This window comes from Heptranchias perlo, chromosome 9 (genome assembly GCF_035084215.1).
Source record: "Heptranchias perlo isolate sHepPer1 chromosome 9, sHepPer1.hap1, whole genome shotgun sequence".
Classification (NCBI taxonomy): domain Eukaryota; kingdom Metazoa; phylum Chordata; class Chondrichthyes; order Hexanchiformes; family Hexanchidae; genus Heptranchias; species Heptranchias perlo.
In genome coordinates, this window is record NC_090333.1 from 52,784,436 (window position 1) to 52,812,429 (window position 27,994).

Sequence of the window (27,994 nt, forward strand, 5' to 3'; positions counted from 1 at the left end):
ATTTCTAGTCAGATATAAACCCACGTCTTTGAGTGCTTGTTATTTTATTGTACACAAAAGAATCATTTTCCTTTAAGAATCGGTAAAAGTTGTTACAGACGTAGAATAGGAAATCAGATTTGCCTTATCTCAAAAAAACGTTTGGTCAACAAAAATTGCCTTATCAAGCTTGCCTCTATAGAAAAAATGCATTGCTAACCTTGTCATGGGATACAAAATGTAAAATCTGTATAGAAACATTACAATATAACTTTAATACAACACTCAGTTGGAGACCCAATAAAAGCCCCTTAAAAACACACACTCAAAAAAAATCTCGTAATTGGTCTAGCCAAAGTTTGAAAAATTGTGTCCCAGTATCTTAAATCCAGGATGGAAAAGGTTTTTATTTGACAAAACTGGAATATATACTTACTCTTATCTTTACTTAAAAATCCACAGGGATGAAACGCGTCAGCAATTCTGGCTCTATACAGGTCAAGTATTTGTGCGTGTCCGTGTTTTAATTAGCCTGTTGTGTTGGGATTTTGAAGCTGTATGTAATTTGTATTCTGGTCCCTTCCTTGGGATCCGTTGCTGACGCTGGCTGTCCGGTTGCAGGGAATGTACGGACCCGTGGTTGCAAAAATCCATGAGGGGCGCTCAGTTCACGGTGGGCACCTGATTTCTTTGCAAGCTGTACTCTTTGGCCTTGAGACGAAGGTTTGCAATACTGTTAGCCATATTCATTCCTTGAGTCGGGTTAGTGGTAGCACAAGAGGAAGAGTAAGTGGCCATGGCACTGCGGGGCAAACAGAGAGAACATTGGTTAGCGAGCAACAAAAACACACCTCACAATATTAATTTACATATTTTCTTTGTTACAATTGTAATTTACCAAATTTAGAATGTGCTTATAAGTGTAACTAACTCAGCAGACTTTTCATATTAACAGCGAAATTACAAGCATGTTTTCGGAAAGTTTTATATCATGTTCACTTACTGACAAAATAAATGCGACAGCTATCTTGAAAAATAAATGATCCATTCGCAATTGAACACTTTTTAATACTTTCCACTATCAATAATAGTTTATTGGTCTGAAACATTTCGCACGAAGAAACGGGCCTCAATGTGTCAACGTCATGTAATGTCCCTTTTAAACTACAATAATAACAAACTAACGATCTGAAACAAGCGATTTTTGGAATGTGAAGTCTTTAAAACAGGCTCTGCGGGCACTCGCACTGTTTCGATTCCGCCTCCATTGCTGGTGTAGAGCTGGCGGGTGAAAAGAGGCGGCAGGAACTGGGAATACAACAGCAGCCAGCGACCTATTCTAATATTATGATTTCTGGCGTTTAATTCGATCACATTGGGATGCGAAACGAGAACCAGGGAGTGAAGTTGACAGTGTACCCGCATTCTATCGTGAGAAGAGGTATGTGGGAGAGATCGTGGAACTCCTAGAGCGGCAAAGAACGACCCAAGGGCAAGCAAACATGATCCAGAATTAGTTTTCCATGCATTTAGTGATTCCTTAATCTGAACGAAGAAGGTGGCCTCCTTGTTCCGTCATATCTGAGTGTATGGGGTACCAAAATATTAAAATCTTAAACATCCTCACTCCATGGCATTGCAGGATTTTAAACGTCAGGCGGGAACATGTTTTGAGCGTCTGATGCCACCTGATCAACAGCCAAATTGCCATTTTTTAGGCTTGATTATTCTCTGCATGCTTTCTCTGGTTTTCACGATTTAACCATGAGCATGTCCATTTATTAGACATGAGAGCACGCCGGATTCCTAATCTCTCAGTACCTATTTGTTCAGTAGTTCATTATATATATAATTTCAAAAATGCATCCCCTCAGAACTTTTTGCGTATTGAAGAGAATACTAGAAACTAGAAAAGCATTGGACCTCAGAGAGACATTCTCCAACTTGAATTCCCAATGGATCCAGATAAGGCTGCTACTTTTATATAGGAATAATCTGACGGTTTAAAGTTTCCTTTATTTTACGTTCCAAAATTCAGCTATCTTCCATTGTTTAATTTATTCTTGTAGGTAAATTTGACCACAAACTCCTACAGTTGCTTTATCTACAAGTATTGCTGTGGGGCATGTACCCCTTTCACCAATTTAAAATAAAAAGTGAGGGATCCTGGGAAGCCCAAGCTCATTCATTTAATATGCTGTTCGCCTACATAAGGACAGTCACTGCACTTCAAAAGGGCTTCAAGGTGTTATGACCTGAAAGGCACTGCACAAATGTAAGGATTATTATTTGTCACACAAATGCAAGGGTGATGCCTGCCCTTATTAGGCAAATATTAATGGAAAAGGCCTGATCTTGGAAATTATGCATTGCACTACATCAATTTATATGTTCTTTTATTCATTTGTTATGTATTACCCTCCTTAAGTCCCACACAATTATATTTCAGTAATAGACTAATTAAATCTTCATTGCTACAACTTTCTAAAAGATAAGGCCAGCATGTTTCACAATACATTTTGGAGCACTTTCTACTTTTAACATGTTTTATTTGACAACACACTGTGAGGACTGTTCCTATATACTTCAGATACTGGTTTGACACTGGGATGTGCTTTAGAGTGGTTTGAACTGGTACTCCAATCTCTGCACCTCTTGTGCTCAGATAAAGCAGAGGCTCACACATATGCGTTCAAATCACATTGCGGAGCAGTGCAGCCCTCACCTTTACTAACATTAAAATCATAGTAGACCACCCTGGATCTTTTTAAATTTTATTTTGAATGTTTAAAAAGATGGCTACCCATTGACTGCAGTCAGACAGCGGCCAGTGTGAAGTGCAAGCAATGCATATCAGAGCCACAACATGTTTAAAGAACTCAGGGAACATCAGAGGCAATGTTGGACGAGTGGGACATAACCCAAGGCAAAAACAATTGTGTGTGGAGGGAAGCAGCTTTCTCATTACCCACTGCTTGTGCCTATAGTGAGAGGTTAACTCCCTGCCAAAATTTGAATTACCAACAAATCTAAATCAACTATATCATTTGTGTTGAAGAAATGGGGAAACACCCTTGCATTAATGCTCAAACTGCGGTATAACTAACCCTGAAGAGGACATATTTCAACACAAGCTATCAACAGAAACCAGAGACTTGAAATATCAACTGACAAGCACAGCTCTCAATTCCAGCAACAGTGCAACTTCTTATTTATTCATGCATTGCTTCTAAGTAATAGTACCTCACCGCTCTTCTAAATATAGCCCTCCTTATCTTTGTACTTACTCTTTCTATACCTTTCACTTAAAACTTTACCTTAAATCTGAATCCCCATGCTCCCATGACCTCTAACACAATTCATAAACGATATAAATAAAATGTTGATTGACAGGCTGTCAGGATGGCTAACACTGTTGTAGATGGCACACAAATGGCTATAGAACATATGCTTTGAATGTGCATAGGATCTTAATCATTTATATTATTTGTTAGTTAAAATAATCATGAGAATGAACATCATTTGATCAAAATAATTTAAATTGATAATATTCATTTTTTTTTCCAGTTGAAAGCCTATTGTAGCTGTTATAAATAAAATATCATACAGCCAATGATGAGGTATGATAAATATCACATAGCTGGTTATGATACATTCTCTGTATCTTTTTTTTATGGGGTAACATTTTTCTGTTCTCAATAGTTACTTCCCTTTCAGTTCCATAAATATTTTATCTGTTTTAATTTTCTTAAACAGTGAGAGGTTATAAATATACATATCCACATAGAGGGGAGGATAATAAAGATTTATTTTGTGTGTAATCAAATGTGTGTGTGTGTGTGAGAGAGAGTGAGAGAGAGAGAGAGGGAAACACAAGGGCAAACAGACAGATATCCAATGGGTCAATCCCTGCTGTCACATGCTCCCTGACAAATCTGAACTACAGTTCTTATAAAGTAAGTGGTGTGTACATTGCTTGAGTGTTACCGATCAGTGCTCTTTATATCTAGGCACATGGGTACAGTGTATATTAATGTGATTGATACATACCCATTGTGTACAGAGGAATTGAGGATGGGACTTATGGAGTCCAATAGGATGTACGGCCAAAGAGACTAGCAGTAGGGTAAGGTTGATCCTCAAGTGTATACAGTCTGTTTAGAAAGGTTGTGCACAGAAAATGTGGAAATTACCCTTGATGTACTGGTTATTGATAATGTTCTATTGACATCAGATTATTGACACAGCAATCATTCCAAATGAATAACTTAAATTTCAAGTGAATAAATACATTTCAGATTGTGTTGAATATAGTCAGCATCGGAATTAGAACCAAGTGCGTGTGTGTGTTCTAATTATTGGCAGCAGTCATTAGTCTACAGTTTAAGGAGGCTTAATTAAAACTATAGAGTCTATAGTTTCAATAGAGTGCTTTCACTGTGTTATGGATCTCTGGTCTATGTTCAATTAACTGATAGTGAGACATCAGTTGCAATTCTACAAATGGCCTCAGCCCCAATAGCCTAGTGAGGGGGAAAAAATCTGCCAGTGTCCCCAGCACTAATCACTGAAGCTACATAAGTGTAAGTGGTTGTTATTTTGTGACTCCTGCTACACATTTTACATTTTTTTACGCAGCGAGTAGTTATGATCTGGAATGCGCTGCCTGAAAGGTGGTGAAAGCAGATTCAATCATGGCTTTCAAAAAGGAATTGGATAAATACTTGAAAGGAAAAAAATTGCAGGGCTACGGGGAAAGAGCGGGGGAATGGGACTAACTGGATTGCTCTTACAAAGAGCCAGCATGGGCTCAATGGGCCAAGTGGCCTTCTTCTGTGCTGTAACTATTCTATGATTCCAAGATTCTGGGATGCTGGGATAGCCCTACCTCCATAGTATTATTTTCTTTTCTCTGGCTAGAAAACCGGAGAAAGAAATATAAAACCTGCACGTTGGAATTACTGATACAGTCTATACTGACAGGACAAGGGACTTTTTGTCACTAAAATCAGAATGACCTGGGACACACAAAAGGTATGGTCAAGGATGTCCCCAATGGCAATGGCAGTGACAATGGCAATAGTAATAAGCATTACTTTTCAGGTTGTTCTACATGACACACAGACTGTGTATGAATTGAGCACATTTTAATGAGTGTGCTGAGACTGGATTGTAGGTAAGTTGTGATGTACATGTTTAAACTATATCCTGTGCTAAGTGATAATTTACGCAGGAACATTTCATTTTTCAGGGCTCTGCTGCTGGCTTAATGGGTAAAAGCAATTCCTGTTGTAACACTAAGCCATAAAAATAAGGAAGTCCCAGGGTCTATCACTGGTCTATGCTCAATTAACTGATAGTGGGACATCAGTTGCAATTCTACAAATGGCCTCAGCCCCAATAGCCTAGTGAGGGGAAAAAAATCTGCCAGCATCCCCAGTACTAATCACCGTAGCTGCATAAGTGTAAGTGGTTGTTATTTTGTGAATCCTGTTACACATTGTACATGTTTGGATGTCAAGTGAGGACAGGATCTGGCTTGGTTGTAATGTTCTCTGCAGTCAAATATCATGCCAACATTCACTACCTAGGTTCACACATGAATAGCAAAGTATTAGAGGGTGGCTAGTGTTGGTGGAACTGCAGCCCACTAACAAGTGAATATCATGAAGAAGTGAGGGGAGAAAAATCAATGGGATAAGAAAGGAAAAACAAACCAAACACAAAATATAAAATTAAAGTAAAATAAATTAATTCAGACAGCACAGCATGTTGGATCTTATGGAGCAATAATATGCAGATTTGTGCTCACGATTTTTCTCATGATATACTTTTACAATTTTAATCACGCCATTGTGGGAGGGACTGAATGGAGGCCAAATGTTTTATTTACAAGGTAAGAGAAAAAATGGCAGAGAAGTGTGAAGTGATGCATTTTGGTAAGAAGAATGAGGAGAAGCAATATAAACTAAATGGTACAAATGGTGCAGGAACAGAGAGACCTGGGAGTACCCGTACACAAATCTTTGAAGATGGCAGGACAAGTTGAGAAGGCTGTTAAAAAAGCACAAGGGATCCTGGGTTTTTTAATAGAGGCATAAAGCACAAAAGCAAGGAAGTTATGCTAAACATTTATAAAACACTGGTTAGGCCTCAGCTGCAGTATTGTGTTCAGTTCTGGGCACCACACTTTAGGAATGATGTCAAGCCCTTAGAGATAGTGCAGAAGAGATTTATTAGAATGGTACCAGGGATGAGGGAATTCAGTTATGTGGAGAGACTGGAGAAGACTCCTTAGTTGTTTTCCTTAGAACAGAGAAGGTTAAGGGGAGATTTGATAGAGGTGTTCAAAATTATGAATGGTTTTGATAGAGTAAATAAAGAGAAACTGTTTCCAGTGGCTGAAGGGTTGGTAACCAAAGGACACAGATTTAAGTTGATCGGCAAAAGAGCCAGAGACGACATGAGGAAACATTTTTTTACGCAGTGAGTTGTAATGATCTGGAATGCACTGCCTGAAAGGGTGGTGGAAGCAGATGCAATAGTAACTTTCAAAAGGGAATTAGATAAATACTTGAAGGGGAAAAAATTACAGGGCTATGGGGAAAGAGCAGATGAATGGGACTAATTGGATAGCTCTTTCACAGAGCCGGCACAGGCATGATGGGCCGAATGGCCGCCTCCTGTGCTGTAGCTACTATGATACTATGATACTACTCTCTCATACACCATGAAGCAGCTGACTAACAATACACTGGTATAGGAGTATCTCTCCAGTGTGTCTTCTTGGTTGGCAAAGATCTATGGTTCATGGGACCCATGTGAGGAAAGAATTGATAAAGCAATAAAGTAAACTGCAAAAAAAAATCATAGGGAAAGCTGGCTGGAAGAACAGATAGTCAGTATGTGGGATAAATAAATGCAGAATACAAACCCATTTGCTTTTATGTTGTGCTTAGTGGGGTACAAGGACCACCAGTTCCTGACACGCGCATCTCACACAGGCAGCAGCAACCCTGAAGTAAACTTGCTGGATTGGCTAAAGTGAGCCATAAGGAACAGCCATTTTTATTGGGTCTGGCCTTGGAAAGTCTGACAGGTTTACTGTGGGGCTGCCGCCAGCTGCATCAGGAGCCAGCTGAACCTTGCACTTCACTAAATGCAGCATAAATGCAATCCTTGATTAAGTTGCTATGGGAGAGAAATGTCTTCTCTCCATCCCAGTTCGTACTCACTGACCCTTTTGGTAAAATTATCACCAGTAGGGGTGCTAAATTGGGCCGTGTAGCGCCCGTTGTTTTGGTGCTACACGGCCGCTCCAACATCCAAGATGGCTTCTTGGCTGCGCACGCATGTTTCCAGCGTGACATGCGCCGGACGCCATCTTGGTATAGGAGTTAGCGCATGCGCAAATCCCGAACGCTGGAATCATGTAAAGTAAGGAGAAAATGGATACAATCAGTGTGCAACGCTGATTTAAAGTGATAGACACCATTTTGGGATATAACACTCAACTCAAAGCACAGTCTTAACTACGACCATCTGAACGTGCCTTAGAGTGCCTGAGGACCCCCACCAGCGCTATTTAAAGGGACCATGCAGGATTTACAGGTTACTGGCTGGATTATTGCTTCTGGCTGCTGAGATATTTGTAACTGTTTTTGGAGGTCTCCTATACTTGAATACTAGGACATGGGGACATAGCCTAACATTTAGAGCCAGGACGTGCAGGAGTGAAGTTAGGAAACGCTTCTACATGCAACGGGTGGGAGAAGTTTGGAACGTTCTTCTGCAAACGGTAGTTGATGCTAGCTCAGTTGTGAATTCTAAATCTGAGATTGATAGAATTTTGTGAACCAAGGGTATTAAGGGATATGGGGCTAAGGCAGGTATATGGAGTTAGGTCACAGGTCCACCATGATCTCATTGAATGGCGGAACAGGCTCGGGGGGATAAATGCCGCTGCCACTTGCTGCCTCCTGATATTTGCGACTTTCTGCTGCAAGAAAGCGGGACGCGTGTCTGGGTAATGTGCCTATCATGGTTGAATAGCTGCCAGTGTGTGTGGCCTGTGTGTTGTGGGTGGGCGGCTTGCAACAGTGGTAATGTGTAAGGGTGAGAGGAAGCATCTGATTGGAAGAGTTGATTAATGGAAAGAGTTTGTTGATATGTAGGTGATGGGTGATGTAGTGTGTGGAGCAGTGGATGTGGCTAGTTGTGCAGTTGGTAGGAGAAGCCACTTGGCAGTTGACCTCACTCACCTTGACTACTCGTGTCAAAGCATTGAACTTCTTCCTATACTGCATCCATGTTCATGATGCTGTGCGCCTGGCATTGACTTCGTCCCCCACTGCCTCCCACTGCCTTTTGGGTATATTTCTGGAGGGCCTCTTGCCCCCCCCCCCAACTCCCCCGCGGATATAGGAGGTCCCTCCTTCTGTCCACCTCTTGCACCAGGGCCTCTAGTGCATCAGCAGAGAACCTTGGTGCATGCACTCTCGCAGGCCTGGTATGAACACAGATTGGCAGATTGGTGAGGTCTGGCATGCAGATTGGAGGATGTGGGATTTACTAGTGCGCAACCTTTATTCAATGTTTCAACATAACTCGTCAGTTTGTAAACATAGGGACGGGAGCTGCATCTGTGTTTTGCATGTGCGATGTCTGATCTCCGTTCAGATTCCGTGCAGACAGCAGACTGTTATTTTCAGCAAATAATAGGTGCCAGCTACCTTTAAGAGATTTTTAAGAGCCAGCCTGCCTTTAAGAGATTGGGCTTCCCCTGCTGGTCGAAAGTGCAATTTGCATGTCAACGCTGATTCGGAACTCTGCTTGAAGGTAAGTCCTCAGGTCTGACGAATGTCTCGTCCTGCCTGCTCAGGGGCCAATGGGCATGGGGTAATAGCGGATCGCGCTTCCCGTGCCCAATAATAGGCCCTATCCAATTTTTTTTTCTTCCCCTCGGAATTTTGCCAGTTATGTGACCCGTGAGGCAAGTCTCACTGGTAGAAATGATCTACTTCCCACTGAGATGGTTTTGGAGTAATGGGCCGATTAGTGAGTAACTTGTATATGGAAAAAATAGCCATGGGCATACAGATGAATTATTAGCTAATATCTGGAAACTGGGTCTGGAACCATGGCCTCTTCCCTCTGCATATATATAGGTGTCAACCAAATGTCTACTGATTAGAAGTTAGAATATAGGAGCTTATGTTAATGATTTGAATGCACAAAGAAGGTGGTCCAAGGCTCATATTCTAGGTCACCATCAAGGCTGAAATGAGCAGAAGTCAAAATGAAGTAAATCCAGAAGCAGTGATTAAATAATGCCAAGCTTGAAAGCCTGTTGATTGTAGGAGGAAGGGAAGACTGAGGGAGGTAAGGATTTCCACAATGCCAAGGTCTTAGTGTATGTCTATTAGGAATATATATAGATTGCACGAGTACTTATAGCAGAAAGAATACAGGGAATGTATGGATTATCTGAATATATATTGAGGGATCTTTACTGGTTATTTCAAAGTATGAAGTATTATCAGTGATTATGCACAGTGAGATTCCATTTCACAGAATTGAGGAATAGGGATGTGAGACCTTGCCCTGATCTGGATACTTATATATTAAGTATCAATGGACCGGAATGTAAACCGTTTACATATAAAAGATTGATAAATGATTATCTATAGTTAGTTTTGTTGGATTACAACTCTTTGATGCACCTTGGGATGTGTTTCTATGTTAAATGTGCTACATAAATGCAAGTTGCTGTTGTGGTAGTAATATGGAGCTAATATTCCATGGGGTTAATCCTGTGCTTTAACCCTGGAATCTGTAAAGCTCTTATGGAAATAACCTTAAAATTAATTGGCTGTTCTGTAACATTGAATGGTGGGATGCTGCTTTGTACTCAAAATCCTCCAGGAGCTCAGTTTTCAATTTCAGTCATGTTCCTAGAGCGGGCCCAATTCTTACCCAAAGGGAGGGAGACTTTATCCCCAAGCTATGCTCTTCCACCACCCAGTAGCTGGTTTCAAAGCTACAGCGCCAGAGGTGTGGGAGAATTTAATTGCCTGAACTCTCAACCAGATAATGGTACATGTCACTGGGAGACTGAGAAAGAGAGGGAGAAAGGGAAGAAAAAATTAAGAGGGACTCTAACTCTGAATTAAAATACATAAGTGGTCATTAAGTAGGGACTTTTCTTTGACAATGCTGTTCACAGTATCGTTCTCCTTACTCTTAACAATGTTTACAATTGAATTTGATAAGTAGAATCATTGGTTTTCATACAAAGAGACAAAGATATTGGACCCAATCAATTTGAGTGTGGTTACTAGGTAAATTGAATTCTTAGATTCATGGTTATTGCAGTGTATTTAAATAGACTGATTTTTTGCATGTGGTGGAAGCAGATTTAATAATTACTTTCAAAAGGGAATTGGATAAATACTTGAAAGAGCAGGGGAGTGGGACTAATTGGATAGCTCTACCAAAGAGCCAGCACAGACACGATGGGCCAAATGGCCTCCTGTGCTGTATCATACTATGATAACTTGGCTAGATAATAAGCAGTGGTTTATGTAGAATCTGTCTACTGTGGAGTAACTATATAACTGAATTACTGGCTGGAATAATGTATTGGTTACTTATTGTTAGTTCCATGTCAGTGATGATTTCTGTTATAATTCACTAGCTGTTGTAAATTGGGAGTAAATGTTTAAATGTGTGAATAGCAAGATTCTGTTTTGTTAGTACTTTAAATACATTGCTATATAACCAAATATCTCTTACTATTGAATTTGAGAGTGTATATTATTTTGTTTGCTTTGATAAGTTTCACAAACTGTACAATGGGTCAACAAAAGTGTCAACTTCCAACCTGGGTTCAAGTTAAATTACCTTTCTGCTATACTGTTTCAACCTAGTTGCTTGCCCACTAAGCTGTCTTTCATGTACATCAGCATAATATTAAAAGGAAAAGTCAGCTCTGCTATATTTACAACATAGCTCTGTCCACTAAAAATAACACACATCTTTTTCATAATGTCCCTTTCAAAATCCAGTACTGAATTGTCCCAACTATAAATACTATAAGGGAGATCTGTCAACTTGTATCTCACTTGTCCCTCGTGTTTCATACTTCCTAACTGTTGGCCAGAGGCAATCTGGGACAGAGCTCTTCAATGTGACATCATGATATTCCATTTCAGTAAAATTATGGATAGAAATGGTGTGGCTGTATCCAGCTCTCTATACTGATGAAATCATTAGACCATAGTTTCATGATGTCCTGTTAGATACCTCTAAGCAAATTGTCTGCTCCCTTTACTGACAGCTTTAAAGTATAAAACATATCAAAGTACAGGAAAGTGAGAGATTGCATTTCAAAATATAACAGTTACAATTAAGTGAAACTTCCCTTTTAAAAACAATACTTATCCTCAATCTTCATTAATCTTAAAATTATGAAACCTGACAGCAGAATAAAAACTATAAAGTTGTAAATTCAATCAACAGAATAGGTTCACTATAAATAAAGCAAGATACTAAAAATATTAGGTACAATTTAACTATTGAATGTGACCCAGCTCTAACTTTCAACACTATACAACAATACTTCCATTGCCTTCTATTTACATCCACCATGTTGATAGCCTTGGAACTATGACTGCTGTGAGGAACGCAGTAGGGAAGGATCTCTTTATGAATCCACTAATTAATAAAGAGCAAACTATTTTAACAAGTAGCAGCTGGTCCCTGGCTAGCATGAGATGAACCATCAAAAAGTTAACCACCTAATTACAGAATCCAATTACAGCAGAAAAGATCTCTAAGAATTGGGATGTATAATTAACAGCCAATAATGATTGTGTTAAACTCAGTCTCTAGGATTCTGATAAATAATAAAGGTAGAAATGTAATTACTCCACAAGACTATCCCATTGTATTTGCAATTATTTAACACAGTATGTGTGGTGCAGTGAGTAACTGGAAGCTACGGAGAAGCGTAGGGAAACTGTGTACCGTTTCGGGGGTTTAGAACTGTCTCCTTTTAATTTTTATCTCAGAAAGTGTTGTAATGCCTCAGATAACATTGTTTCACATAGAGTGTTAAGGATGAATGTTTTTCTTTGATTTTGTACAGTGAAACATGACTTGGGGGGTTTGTGGTAATCTAAGCTTTGGCTCTTTAACAACAAGCATTGACTCCGGATCACCTGAATTTCACCATAGCCAAATCCTCATGGTGGAGCAGAATCTGAATTCTGAATAGTTATTCCCTAATGAATGTTCAGTGTCCCCAACAGAACACTTTCAGTCCTCCGTTTATCTCCAGCTAGTCCATTGAAAACAATAGAGTATATACGGGGTGCGCTATTTCAGTAGAAAATGCAGTAAAAGTAATGTATTAAATAACAAATGTTGGGAATGAGTTAACGGCTGTAATTTGAATTTGAGATTCCAAAGACTTCTATAAACTATAAATACATCTGGACTCTTTTTAGGCTTTTTACACCACACTGCTGGCCTCTCGATCTGTTGAATAATGCTTTAGGATCTAAATACTGCCCGTGGGTGAGCATTTTGTGCCTTGCCTATAGTTCCAAATGGGTACTGAGTCCGTGCATAATTCGGCTCCTGGTTGCTACTGTGCACAATTTAATTCCTCAAACCCCCACTTACTTGGGTTTCCAAAAGTCTGAAGCCCTAATGTTGACTTTGCTTTCCTGCCATTATAAATTGTCATTGAGACATTGATGTCTTGCTGCCAAGAAGCATTGCTACTGCCAGTCTAACTACCTACTGTGAGTCCTGATCATCTGAAGCAAAGAAATCGCTTTAAATAACTGGCTGTGCACCGATATGGACCGGACAGACACCCGAGTATTGAGGACCCGAGAAGCGAGAGTTGTGCGGGAGGTGGTTGGGTTGGGGTAGGACTTATTTGGAGCTGCTGTGGATTTCACTCTCTCCAGTTTTCTGTCAAATTTCCGCGACAGTGTCAACAGGTGAAAACGTAAATGCTCGGAACCACTTCTCAACCTGGATCTAAATGACACTGCAAAATCTCACGATGGTCATTCAAATTACTGCCATATATTACAGCTAATAACTGGCGTGAATCCAAGGTTATCATCTAACTTTGGAATTCCAATGATGGTAATAAACCAACGAAGCTTTGATCTGTGTTCTAATATCACTTGGATCTCAACTACATTTCTTCCTTGTAATGAGCCCCCTTATCCGTTATAAAGAAAGAACGTGCATTTATACAATGCATTTCACGTCCTTGGGACGTCCAAAATCGCTTCATAGCCAATGAAATACCTTTGAAGTGCAATCACTATTATAATATCGGCAAATTTGGTTCTTTAATTATGTTACTCACAGGTATCCATTATTTTGCGTCTATCTCCCTATTTCATATATTATTGCATTCAGATAATGTTCTTATAGATTACATTTATGCCAGGGATTAACCAAATGGATATACCAGGGCAAGCATCCATGGGCTCTGGAAGCTAAATTCTAGCAATGCTTACCATGATTTTACCGTCGTGTGGTTATTGTTTACATTTGTATTACCCACCGAGCGAAGCTAATTCTGGGCTGTGTGAGCTTGAGTCGAGATTTGCATCGTGCAGTGTATAATGGGGTGAGATTATAGATGATATTACCTAGAGAGCGATGCTAGGACAGTTAACTCTGAGCCTTGGGGGCTGCATTCAAGGAGGGACTTGCTGCGTCTATATTATGGCAAATTTGCAGGCAATGCGGTTATAGATGACATTTATATTACCAATAAGAGATTACCCATATGGAGATGTCGTTCCCCAGGACAGGTAATCCTGGGCCCTGGGCGCTGGACGGGGGGCCATGGGCTGCTCCACTGCCTCCCCGCTGTATGATTTGAGGATCGAGGCATTTTTACTGGCCAGCAGGGCTCTCTCGTTCCGCCGGAATTTCGCTCTTCTGTTTTGAAACCAAACCTGAGAGAACGGAGAATAAAATAATAAATCCAGTGCATTTAACCTTCCGTCTATCCTTTCTAACTTCTGCCCAACATGCTCTCTTATGTTCTTGCAAGACCCAAGGCACATCATTCATTGAATTATATAATGGGATATATCCCGAGTAAAAATATCTTTATGGTGGAGTAATACTCAATTAAGGATCTCCATTTAATAAGGAGAAAATTACATGACTGACACGATCTCCAAAGGAATCCCATTTTGGGACTCAAAATATCCATTTATTGACAAAACTCAAAGCTGTGCCTTTTCAATTGTATTTTGATTTGGAAGGTTCACTGTGAGAGCAATTCTCATTGAAGAAAGACAGGCGCATTGCTATACCACGCTCAACAAACTCCAGGTTAACTACTCCTGTCCCATCCTTACTACATAGAAAGAATCCACGAGTTTAATGTTCAGATATAATAATAAATTTGAAATAGTCTAGATTTTTCCAAATTACGCTATTAAAATTACAGGAATTCTGTTCTTACGGATTTAGTAGCTTCTAAGTGTACAGGTTCAAGGGGATTTGGTTCCTTAAATCAATGCGTTCAAATTAGACAGGGATATACTGTGTGCTGGGGAAGGGACGATCAATGAAAACATCTCCTTCAATGTTTGGGACAGTGACATTTACATCGTGAGGGAAGATGCGCGTCAGATTTGCGATGGACTCAAAGTCAGTTTTATAAACTTCTGAGAAACGAGATCCCTGGGTTTTTTAATGAATATATTTAGTGATATTTCTGAAAATTCCATAGGCCCACCAACACCGAAACTATTACTTTGACAGGACTTCGTCTTCAAGAACTTGAAGCTCTTTACCGACCGAAATCGGCATTGTGGAATATGGTACTGAGCCATTGAAATATGCTTTCTGAATTCCTCTAACCTCCTTTCAAACACACTGACACTTGACTCCTCTGTTATATGTGAAAGAGTTTTTTTTTAAACTTAAATTCTAAAAATTACTGGTACAAATTGCGATTCTACTCGATGCGCACGCCCGGGTCTGTGGAAAGTATTGCTTTGGATTACTGCAGGAAGGAGATATTGTAGGACTAGTTACGTACATCTTGTATTTTGTGAGCAGTGCAATTTTTAGTAATGTTATGCCGGCACAGGCTGCTCCCTCTAAACAATCTAAAAACAACCTCAATAAATGAGCCGACATAACCCATTCTCCATGACACTAGTTGAAGCCAGTCTGCCACACAAAAAACTGGCAACCATAGGCCGGACCTAATAGATTTCTTTCCAATTAAAACTAAACAAACTTATTTTCTCACTTGTGGAGTTGCAAATATCAAATACAGTTTCATCGTTTTCTTTCTACAAGGTAAAATCCCTGTACGAATACAATAAATCCAATTAATACCTAGTCAAGTCCGACACCGGGCACGCAATTGAAATGTTCTGGTATTGAGGGATTACTTTGGAGTCTAGTCCCTGATAAGGTCCTACCAAGTTTGCCAAACAAAACTCAACCTTATGGACAATGTATCACAGGATTAAAAAGAAGGGCGACACAGAAAGTTGGGGAGATGTCAGTCCATTTTGAAGGACTTTGCTGACCCATAAAGCTCCATACACATAACCTATATATTAATACAAGGTTTCTCTTCTCATTTCCATATGTGTCGTAATATTTAATAAAAATTGGGAGGAAATAATTTTAATCCGTAGAATAACGTTCATGGGGGAACTGGCTGGAAATTTAGAGGCTATCGTGCAGGAACGGGTTCGAATTGGGAAGAGCTTGACTGGAGGTGGGGAAGTATACTGAAGTGTCTGACCTGTACCATGGTGGTGACGGGGGGGTGGAGGAGTATTATTATTTTCTTGCTGAGTCTGAAGATATAGAGGTGTAGTATGTGAATATATAGTATTTGAACCTAGTGTCAGAGAACATTCTACTAAAGGGGTCTGGCTAACTTTCCTCTCGCCTGTATGATAGAGCACTAGTACTTCAAGGCTTCCATTAAAACTAAACCTGCTGATATGACATGTTTTCAAAACGTCAAGAAAATTAAACATTGACCGTCACAATGCAGGGCTTGGGGAGTTTTTTACGAGACCGGTCTCCCTTCCAAAGGACATTAATATGTTTAATTCGATAGCGCATTTGACCAACGATCTGCATTGGCCATTGAGAAGAACGTAGGAGGGGTATGGGGGTTGGGGGGGGGGGAGGTTGGACAATACTCTATCGGTGCAAGTGTTTCAACTTGTAGTGTTTTTATTGTTTTGACTGTTACTTATAATTATTCACCAAGTGACTTGGAATCTGAAGATACCTATTGTTTCAGGTGTGAAGAACCCCTCACCGTTTTCTTACATTTCGACCTGTGATCATCAGCAAACTGTCTCCAGTGCAATTCGAAACTCTAATATTTAATTCCGATTCACTTTGACCTTTGGCGAATAGTTACACACTTCTACTTATGTTGCATCGTCTGCTAAGTATGTTGTATATTCTACCTTTGTACTATACACATTCTACCCAATGTTTTTGTATGTTCTGCCCATATGCTGCACACATTCTACCTATGTGCTGTATGCTGTATAGTCTGCTCAAGAACTATATGCAGTCTACCAATGTGCGTTGTGTATTCTGCTCACGCATTACATGTATTGTACTCACAATGAGAATCGGTAAAACAGGGTTTTTAAAAAAAATCAGTAGCCAGTTTCAAGTTTCGTTTATAACCGCATAGCAGAACGTTTACTGATGTACACTTTGAAATCCAATGTTTGCTGCTGACTTATATTGTTTAATTTGAGGTGCTTCACAAAAATGGCGACCGCTGTTTCATTTGTATTACGTAAAATTATTATATTCTCGGACCGATTTGGCCGAAACTTCATTTCCCCAGTCTATAGTACTTGTGAAAGCTGTGGCTGCATTACATTGTCATGGCACTAGTGTGCTACCTCGGCAACATTAAAAGGAACCGTGACCCGAATAAAAAGTTATTGAAGTTTAGAAGAGGACAATGCACACTAATATCTCTTTTAAAGATTACATTGACCAGTGATACGGAAGAACCGAATGAAACGAATGTTGCATCGCCCAAATGAATTAATTTGAAACTTACTCTCCATGATGAAGCGCTCACAACTTTTTTTAAGCAGCAATTTTATATCTTTAAGTTGACTGCAGGTTTCTTGCTGCTTGGTCCCACTTGATGATAACATGGTTTTAAATAAAACACTAAAGCATAAAACGTTTATCGATTGCAAGGTTTAATAAACCAGAGCTCGGACGCCCAGAAACAAAGGACACTTTTTCTGAGTAGCAAAAACACTGGCCAATATTGTGCACCCAGGTTCAGACACCAGGGGGTGGTCTGCCCTGAACCTGATGATGATAATAATAAGTATAATAATAATAAAGGCAAGAGAACATCCCGAGCATATTCCTTCCACTTCTATTCCTGCAATTAAGATATTCTGTTGCCATTTTTGAAGTTTGCTCTAAACTGTGTGTTTACTTTGGGATTGAATGCAGCGCCTGATCAGCGAGATAACTGAATGTCCATCCCAACTGCACTGATACTGAATCCCACTCACCGTATGTTAACATTCTCTATAACCTAACAGCTCGAAGCAAGGCCCGCCATCATTTGTGCATAACTTTCAGCCTTTGATTTTAAAAAGTCGTAATATTCGAGTGTATAAAAGTAGTGTGTAACTTTGGAATCCGGCTCGATATGGACTATGATTCGGGAATTCGAGACTAACCAGGGCATGGAAATAAAACTATCCCTGTTAACAAATTCCTGCAACTGCGAATACCAACGTTTATTGGTTCTTGTACGCTTTATATGATAAATGATAAACAAACGTGCATATTATATGGAAAGGAGTATACGAATATTTCAGAGTACACATCTAACCTGACTGTAACGACTGGGACTCGCAGTTGGAGCATATCCTATTTCTGATGTCAAACAGCCGCAAAAGACAGCATTCATTCACCCTAAAAGTGGACTGTTTACTTTTTTTTCATATTAGCGAAATTATTTCTTAATATTTTCTGCATTATTGAAGGCAAATAATTCAACAGAAGGTATTGTCTTTAGTCTTTTTTTTAAAAAAAGATCACTTTAAGCTGTACAATTTATTTAATTGAAAGCAAAGAGTTGTTTGGTGATCAGCTGCTATTAACACAGGCAAAACACTCCTTGCAACAGAACCTGCAATAATACAGTAAGTAGTTAGTGTATGGACAGTTGACAGTGAGGGAGAAGTACAAATATACAATGCCAATAACCTGTGAAAACAACTCTTTACCTCCCTACCCACTTTCTCCAATCAATTATACCAAATGGTGAAAGTTGTAAATAAACTGGACCAGAAAGTCACACTGATGTAAATATTATATGGAATAAAAAGGTACCTGGACCCTGGCCTCGGTGAGGTTGACTCTTCTGGCCAGATCCTCACGTACGAAGGCGTCCGGGTAGTGCGTCCTTTCGAAGACTCTCTCCAGAGCCTGCAGCTGGCTGCTGTTGAAGGTGGTCCTGTTCCTCCTCTGCTTCCGCTTCTTCTTCTGCTCTGTGTTTATTTTATCACCTACACTCCATAAAAACAATTACACGCACCGTTTAATCAGTTAGCACGTACAGAATTAAAAGACACAAAAACTCTACTCGAAGTACAAGAGGCCTTAAGAACTTACCATTTGTGCACCACCGCAATTGTATTTGCTCGCCTCTATCTCTCACCAGGGCGTTTATCCGGACAACCGTCTGTTTAGGTAAATCTCTATCATTGTGTTAAAAAAGACTGGTATCTTGCCTGTGACTGCCCTTCATTTTAAGGGGGAAAGATCAAAATGCAGGTGTCCTCGTACTGCAAAAAAAAATCCCATTTCGATTTCCACACTTGGAATGGGGACTTGACATTGCCTGAAAAGTTCCTCAAACACATTCAACGAGGGGCGAATGCTCAGATGAAACTGCCACTTGTTCCCCCGTTTATTAAACGTAGCACGCTTACTGTAGGCAGCCTTATGCGTTTTTAGCATTCCTGGGATTTGATACGGTTACAGTTTATCAGATGAATCTTTCCTGATGCTTTTCGGGTCGTCTTGGAACAGTATTCGTTTATAAATCACAACTGGGTCATAAAATAGTGCCTACATTCTCCATGTTTTTCCAACCCTAATACTTTCCTGAATGTCTGGAGCTGTATCTTTCCATTAAGAGAAAACCCCGTTTGTTTTATTGTAATTCCCAATTCCAAAGCCATGCCTTTTCTTTGATTGATGAGAGGATTAAACCATACAATATTGTCCCAGGTATTCCAGGTTCCCTGTGCTATAACTGATACTGAAACCACGACAGGGAACTTCCTAGCACAGGAAACTTGCGTGGGGATTAGAGAAATATTTAGCTAATATATTTTTCTTTGTCTGTTAAATGGCTGTTCAGTGGCTACAGTTGTAATGAAATGGCCACCTCTCCACCACTGAAAATCGCGTTTCCTGACAAAGAGTCGCTGAGCAATTCCAGATTTATCAATGATTTACCAATGGCCTAACACTGTACACTGAAAAAACAGTGTCGTTAAGTGATGAATGTGAGTTACATATTGTAAGAAATAGCCATATGTCACAATTAAGAATTTACCACCTATACATGGCGGACGTTTGGCATATAGTGTGATATTTATAGGCATAACAATTTTCTAATAGTCGATGTGGCACATACTGATTTTAGAATATAGCTACCTTGTCTAATGGGCGTGTGCTACACATTATTTCAAGAAATGGCCATATTAGGTGATGCATGTCTGAAGAACGAATGGGTTGGATGTATTGTGTATTCTGTTTTAGGCAGTTTTAAGATCTTTGATATCTGCTATGGTCCAAGCATTGCATTCCACTCCTCTCCGCCAGTTTAGAATCTGCCTTACAATGCTGCTCCATTATTTCACGTTAATTGGTTTGTATATCTTGTGCATGGGACCTTCAGTTTTCTTCATGTTAATGTGTGTTTTGTGATTTCCTTGACGGCTCCATAGAACAACAGTTCATGGACGGATTGATTCAGCACTAAAATGGTTCAGATCGAGCCTTCAGTAATTCACAATCTCTGTATAAATCCACTGGAGACCTATCAACCTCTACGGAAATTATTCTTTTCGTCAAACATATTAAATAATTATTTACAGCTGTAACCGATAATTAAGGTTGTGAGGCAGGTTAATAAATAACATCTTTTCTTGATATAAACAAATTACAATCGCTCTGAACCAGCAATCACAAATCAGGATGTTTGCCTCCTAATCTATAAGGAAAATCCAGGCTGCTAAAAGGTTACATAGCTGTGCTTCTGTTGGTAGAACTGTCATTCAAACATATCCTCGCATTGAGAATCATTATTGTCGGTTCTTTTAAATTATCGATCAACCTTGAGCAATCTACACTTTGGGAATGTTTAATGTACATTAACGTACATTGTACAAATAAAAGTCCTCAGATCTTAGCGTGTAAAAAACAGAACCAATCGACGCTCCCAACGCATATGGAACTCGTGTCACGTTGTTTCAATTTTACAAGAGCTCTGTCGCTCTATTATTCAGCTTACATTCTGCATTTGCGGACGAGTCAGTCCCCACTGGCAATCGCTCTCAATACTTCGCTGTGTTTAAATGTGTGTAGTGTGCAGATTGAATAGATCATCACTCGGGTTTATGTGAAAACAACGAAAATCTCCCTGGAGTGTGTTGTGTCTGGAGTGACATTGGCTGGTACGACAAAGCGGAATGAAATCGGGGAGCAACCACTCTAGGACATTTAATCAAATTCCCTTCTGGAGCTTTGGTTTAAAGATGATGGTTAATATTATCAGATTCCGGGCTTTTAACCTTGTGTACTTTACTGGGAAGGACGAACCTTCATCTGAAAACAAATTTTAATTTGATAGACCAAACTCCCTTCCTCTCTTGCAATAGCCCCTTGGCTTAATAACTAGCAGTAAGAAACTCATTATTGATATAAAATGCTCTTAACCATCAAAATGCTTCATAATTGGGTAGTTAAAATGTAGTGGAAAACTATAAACTATAAAATGTTAGCAGTCATTTCCCGGGGCCTTCTTCAGAATGTCAGGCTAGTTATGTTGCTCGGGGCAGATTCTCAGACCAGGGGATCAAGGCAGATCTCCGGTCAGGGGCACATTGCCGGCGCCGATCCACATCTGCTGTGCTGTCAGAGAGATGTAAAGGGGGTGGGGGCCGATGAGTTTAGGCCGAGTTGGCTCCCTAAGCCGTATCTAATGGTCAGTAGACGTCTCTGGAGGGGAAGAGAGAGAGAGAGAGCAAGGCACGGTCTGAACACCTCACATCAATCAGACACAGCATCAAACTCACTCTGATCCATGAGCAGGCGGAAAACTTCTAACAATCTTTATCTTAACAGTACTAGGATGAAAGCAACTGAGAATTTTACACGCTTTTCCCTTATCTTTTATTAGCAACCCGGTGCCAGCACTGGAAGAGAACCCAATTAAAGTTTTTTTTTTGTCTTTTAAGTTTTTATTTATAGTTCTTGTTAGAGAAAATACAATAAACTGTTCCAGGTCATATTATGTATGAACTGATGATGTTTTATCCATGTTTGTATTAAAGCCTGCGTGTATGTAGAATGTACGATGCATTTTTCAAATAATGTCCTCTGTCCACGCACACATTCCTATATAGACTGTACTTACAGGAAACGCAAGAGGTTCAAGTGTCACTGGAGTTGGTAATTATTTTACTTCCAATAATGATAAAATCAGAGTTATTTTGTGCACGGGGAGCGAGTGGGTTTTGGCCGGCGTGTTGCCGTGGATAATTAGAAGTAAATGTTTCCTTAGCTTTACATGCTAGGCATGATTCATTGAAAACAAAGATGTCGTCTTTTATCGCTGATGCATGACAAATCAATTTATCAAACTAATCAGATTAGCTGTCATTACCAGTGTTGTTGTCTGTGGGGACACTTAAAGCACTTTTGTCAAATTCAATCCGTCCACTTGTAATGCTTACACATGTTCTGAGACAATGAAGTATCAAGTGCAATGTGTTTCTGCTAATGGAGGCGTAGCATTGTTGAAATGCTAGACGATGTATTCCTGCTCGCTCAATTAGCTTTGAATTTGCAATGCTCCTTGATTGTTCAAAACAATTGTATTTAATTTTACTATCCATATACACATACTGTCCTTGAAATATTTTCAACCGAGGTAATGTCAACCATCAGAATATGCCAGTCTATCTCTCTATCGATCCTGAAGTATTCACGTTGCACTGTAACGTTACTGTATGAAGATACTGATTTTGCCGACCCTGGCGGCTCTATGCTTCTCGGTTAATTTGTGTCTCGTTTACATCTTTCTACATACCTGTACTTGTTGATTTCGTTATGAAACACTATTTAATTAGAACTCACCGCGTGTAGGGCGATCTTGATGCCAGTGAACATTCTCCACTACATCTTGGATGTTAGTATTTGTGCGATGCTACATTGCTTTGGGGAAGTTGGGCTTTTTAAAAATAGGAAGCGAAATGTGGGGACTCCTGTTATTAAAGGTGAGATCCTGTATCGTCAACTTTTCAATTGTTTGTTCTACTTTTCTTTCCCCCAAATTCTTATCTCCATCTGCCTCCTAAAAGGCGCCTCGGGACTCTGCCAAGCGATATCTCCACGCTTCGGTAATAACAAACGGCTCCACGACATTTACACATATGTGTTAATGTGATGATCCCTCTTTGCGCCACAGTGATAATCCCGTTAGTAAACCCTTGTCCCCCATTGTATTTTTTTTTTGTTCACACTTACTTTCTTGTTGGGGAGTGTCACTGCCGCTGGTCACCACCGGGGACTCGAGCAGTTTCCTGCCCGCCTCACTCACACTCTCGTCGGCCTGCTGAAGGTTCATCTCCCCCACTTCTTCCAGATCCAGCAGGTGACTCACCGTGAAATTCTTTTTAGACTGTAAATTGTCCATGTTGGCCGTGATGGTGTTCTCCAGGCGACTAGGTACAGAGGACGCTTGCCTGTCCATTACATGGGGATAACTCGAGGTCATGACTTAGATACTAAAAATCTGTTTTTAAACAAAAAATATATATACAAATTCTAGCAATCTTCCGAGCCTCGGCGCCCTTCGTCTCCAGTCTAGGCAAATACTGTCAGAAAATAGATCTCCACACACTTGAACCACACGCCGGGAAACTCAAAACGTTAAAAAAATTTAAAAATGAGCAAACTTTCCTTAAAGTTGATAACTTTTCCAGCGCCCATGCAACAGCAGTACATAGCCAACTTCAGAGGAACTTGAAGAAAAGTTGTCCTTCCTTCTTCTTGACTCACATAGGTGACATCAGTTTAGAAAGAATGATGTTTTGCAGATGTATGAGTGAGGTTTCTCCGCTTACTCTGGTTTAAAAGAGAGAGAGAGAGACACACACACAGAGGAGGGAAAAAAGTTTTTTTGCTGGAAGACTCGAGGCGGGGGGATCTCTGAAGTGTGCAGTACTTCTTGCAGAAAAAAGGCCTTTCTGGCACTTCAAAAGCCAGCAGAGTGCCGTCCAGGGATTGTTTTGCGCCGAATAAATTAAAATTGGCGACCCCAGGGAGACGAGATTCTGCTAATACAAGTCTGTAATTACGTGGCAAAGCCCCTGTGTTCTGTGCCTCTGACGTTCTACAGACCCCTCTCCATCACAGCACTCCCACCACTTTGATTAGAGCGGGCAAATGAAACCTTTGCTCTCTTGTAATCTGGCCTCGGATCCCTTTGTATTTCGTAATAAGACGTAATTATCATCTGAAAAATATATAAAAAGAGAAACTGACAGCCAGAAAAATACATCAAAGAGTGAGCTTGTTTATCTATCCCGTCAACTCACCCAGACTTGTTTTGCATTGCGGTTAAAGAACTAATTTGCATGTTTTATACCAATCGTTGGGCACTCCCCCCCCCCCCCCCCCACCCTTTCAAAAAAAAGAATCCGCTTTCTCTTTGCGTACTGCCATAAATAGTTCCTTGCTCCGGGCAAAAGAAAATATTGCAAGGTCCTTGTACTCACCTACACAAGCAGCGCCAAATCAACGTTAAGTGGCAAGTAAAACACTAATCCGTATGGCCCTAACTTTCATTTCGGAACTGTGTGAAGATCTAGAAACCGTACCCGTTGTGTTTGAACGTGTGCGAGGCTCCGCCGTCTCTAGATAATCGCGGCGCGCTGCGAGTCTGAGCGATACACTGCGGATACTCGAGTCTTGTACGCAGGCAGCCCGGCGAGATTTTCTGCTTTTGTTCCACTTTTATAACTAGACGCACAGAACGCAACAGCGATCAGAAACACACGGATAAGAAGGGGGAGGGAAAAAAAACACCCACGTTTTCAGGGAAAGTCATTTTCATTATTTTTGGTTTGGCAATCTCTCAATACTTCGCTGTATTTTTAAACGCATTTTTAAAAAAAGACAATTAAAAAGGTTCAGTTGGAGTACACTTCTTTGTCATTTTTATTAAAATTTCAAAAAAAAAGCATAATAGCATTGGGGTTGGAGTCATTATTTTTTCAGTACCCTGCACTCATTACAAAGATTGCGTGAGGCTTCAGAAAAAGGACTCAACAGGAGTGAAGGGGAGCCCATGTGTGGAAATGGCAGGAGTCTGGGCTCCTAGCTGCAATAGACATCCCATTACTTGCAGCGGTCTGATATGGGAAAAGAACACTTGATGCCATCAAAGAGATCCATATTGAAACCAGATGTGAGCCTCTCGGTTCTTTCCATGCATTTAATTAAGGCAACTGAGACGGAGTAGACGTTTTTTTTTCATCATTAGTTTCCCTCCAGACCCTTTCCCTAGATTTGGGCGCCCAGTTCGGTGCCAGTGCAATATGTCTGTCTTTTTCATCTACAAATATCATTGAATTGAGACTTCTGTCAACATCTGTTTGGAGAAAGCTCTCTCGCCCCCCTCCCCCCCCCCCCCTCCTCCTTTTCCTCCTCTCCCCATTATTTGCTAAAGTCGAACTCATAGACGCGGAAGGAAACGTCAAATGAACTCTCCAGGAAGTTTATTAACCTGATATTGTACGGTTTCTAATTGCTCCTCCAACGGGCGCGCGTGTTTATTTTTCAAATCGCGTTAAATCCTTTATTTTGAAGAAACTTGCCAGATGTCAAAAAGCCTTGTTACTAGCTCGGCTGGCGTGGGTGCCTCGGCGGGACCGGTTAAAGCATCACAGAAATGTCCCAAATATTTACCCCACCCCCGAATAAATACTCTCTTATGGTCGATGCAACTCAACAGAATTTTAAAATTAATATAGAATTAAAATAAACAAGGTCGGCATTTAACAAGGATGTTCCATATGCAATAGTTACCTCATTTACTATTAACCTGAGGAATAATCCTAAAGGATGGACTTTTAACAATGTATTTGTTGAATCATTGACGGTATTTATCTGAATACTGTTTAATATGCTCTGCCCAATGCGATCCTGGTCAAACAGACTTCTCTTTTCATTGAAGTGCTCCATACGCCAACCTCAAGTCTCCCTTCCCTTGTTGCGCGTTGTTAAAGCAACAATGAAAACGCACATGCGAATAACTAGTCAGAACAATCCAAGTTATTGGCAGAAATATCTCATAGCTATGTTGCTGTTGACACTTTTGTTCCATTTTCATTTTAAATGAAACAATGAGAAGCTTGGGAAAAAACGGCAGATGCTGGAAATCTGAAACAAAAACATCGAGTCTATTTACCTTTTCATTTAATTGTCAAGGATCTATTGCAGTCATATAATATCTTTATGTGATTGGATTGGCCAGTTTGTGCCTTGGGTTCACATCTTCAGATAGCTGTAAATTAAGCAATGAAGCAACACCCTTCAATTCCAGGATCACTTTATGTGGAGAAGGGAATGCACGATCAAAATTAGCTGGAATTCACAGGCTGGCTGGACGATTCACTAATATTTAACAGTTGTGTTACAGACATGTGCCAAGGTGTCCTGTCAGCTGTCGATCCCTAGTCCAAAACGCTGTACATTATCTCTGTACATTATATTTCTAGCTGACATTTTTTTTTTGGGGGGGGGGTTGCTTGCAAAGAGACGCTTTCACTGTTAGATAAATACAAGGAGTTTGTCCAGCCTCCCCCACCCAAAGAAAACCAGATAACGGGGGCATGGGCACATATTCACTGACACTATTAAAACGTGCCCTCATTCGGGTGTACTTCTATAGTGGAACCGCAAATATTTTTTTCCATTTATTATAGTTTTTTGATATAGCGGAAAGTGGCACGATTTTATATTAATCGATAATTATCGGTGTATAAATTCATAAAGTGTGGGGCAATCCCTGCATAACATTCACTTGAGGCACTTTAAAAATAGCAAATATCTTATCTGTTTTGTGCACCTGACACGCTCACATCTTGTGTTCATCAAAATAAAAATAATGCGTCCCCCAGTATCTTACTTGACCTGTCACCATTATCAAAATATGAAAATAATAATACGTCAGTACCATAAGCCAAATTGTGCAGAGAGCAAGAATTATAATATATGTGGATTGATATCGAGAGCGCTATCAACCGGGAATGGTTAAATGATCAATTTGGCTGGATATACCCAGCAAAACGATACTATAATAAACGGAAAGACTTGAATTTAATTATCGACTTCATATCTCAGACACATCTCAAAGAACTTCACATACAATGAATTACTTCGAAGTGTTGTTAGGCAAGTTATAAACAAAAAAACGAAATCATTTTAACATTAACAGAGATACAGTGGTTTGGCCATGAAACTGATCTGATAGTTTCAGCTTTTAAAGGCGATGCTTAATATCATTTGCATTGCCAGAGTGCAGAGAATGCGTTAGGGCAAAGGGTTAAAGCTTTATGTACATTAGTATAGTCAAACTCCTTCCCTCTAGTTTTTGTATTTTACAGCACGCCTCTGGGAAGGGGAAAGGAACAATAGTATTTTTTTGTTGAGACTGCAGATGGCCCCTAAGCAGTACAAACACAAAGAGTATGTGTGTTTATAATAAACTGTCCAAATAAAAAAAACAATAATCGATGTTGTCGCGCAAGTTTATGATTTGTACGGTGTGTGCTGGTATGGTTTTAATCCAGTTGATACTAGTGTCGTTTGCTCGAACCCTCCAGCCTCTATAATTTACAATTTAACACATTGCCTAATGGAAATGGGCAGATTCATTGGCATTTGTTACAAAGCTCTTCCAGTGTCAAATCCAGAACTTGAAAGGAGTACAAATGGCCAGCAAATACTGGCGAATTCATGCGTGTATGTCCAATACCAGAACATTGTATTCCCAGGTTCTTGATTTAGATCAGTGATACGCATATACAAATAGATTTCTTTCTGTCAAGAATCTATTGTGTATGTAGCCGGATTGCATCATGTAATCATCACAAGTCGAAATGTCACTTCGTGGCTCTAATCCGTGAAACAAGTTGAAGTACATGTCTTAATGTTACAACGTGCATGTATTGCCTACATTTATCTCGCTAGAAATCAGGCACTGTGTCACTGTCCATCTCGCAGTACCCGTTTTCTTCCAGATATAAATGGCATCTCACCAAACAGTTGACTGATAAATAAAATTATTTCATCTGCATTTTTCATAGAAACAGAAAGATTAGCTGAAGCTGCTAAATCAATAAAGCACAAATATATTATAGCTTAGCAAAATTCCATATACTATATTCACAGAACCACGAGGAATACGGAATTTTTCATGCTGGTAATTACCATTGGTCCGGTTGACGTTTCTCTTGTTACGTTGATATAAGAACGCAAGGCAACATTGTGATAATATGTTATATAACAGTATAGTTAACTATGTATATATGAGCGCTCCCCGTTCCTAGATTCCTATTATCTAGAGGCTGCCTTGCTAAATGTGTGAAAAGTTAACAGAAACATTTTACACACAATGAGT

The 27,994-nt window shown here is 39.9% G+C and overlaps 1 protein-coding gene across 2 annotated transcripts; it reads right to left on the reverse strand.

The window, feature by feature from the left end:
* Positions 1 to 2: 2 nt before the first annotated feature.
* prrx1b (paired related homeobox 1b) lies at positions 3 to 24,310 on the reverse strand. 2 transcript variants are annotated; one of them, XM_067989722.1, is made up of 5 exons: positions 24,087 to 24,310; positions 22,834 to 23,824; positions 18,403 to 18,578; positions 13,798 to 13,973; positions 3 to 781 (listed from the first exon to the last, which is right to left on the reverse strand). In XM_067989722.1, the coding sequence occupies exons 2-5, from the start codon at positions 23,081 to 23,083 to the stop codon at positions 643 to 645; spliced, it is 741 nt and encodes a 246-aa protein (XP_067845823.1). In that variant the 5' UTR covers positions 23,084 to 23,824; positions 24,087 to 24,310; the 3' UTR covers positions 3 to 642. The 2 variants fall into 2 exon arrangements, with proteins under 2 accessions (XP_067845823.1, XP_067845825.1); XM_067989724.1 differs by having other exon boundaries at positions 698 to 781; positions 13,784 to 13,973.
* Between the last annotated feature and the right edge of the window lie 3,684 nt (positions 24,311 to 27,994).

Coding starts and splice junctions, on each gene's coding strand:
- prrx1b (XM_067989722.1), bottom strand. CDS start 23,083: ATGACCTCGAGTTATCCCCATGTAATGGACAGGCAAGCGTCCTCTGTA. Junction 18,579..22,833: donor TGACACTCCCCAACAAGAAA/GTAAGTGTGAAC, acceptor TATGGAGTGTAG/GTGATAAAATAAACACAGAG. Junction 782..13,797: donor GGAACGACATCTCCATATGG/GTAATCTCTTAT, acceptor TTTGCCCCGCAG/TGCCATGGCCACTTACTCTT.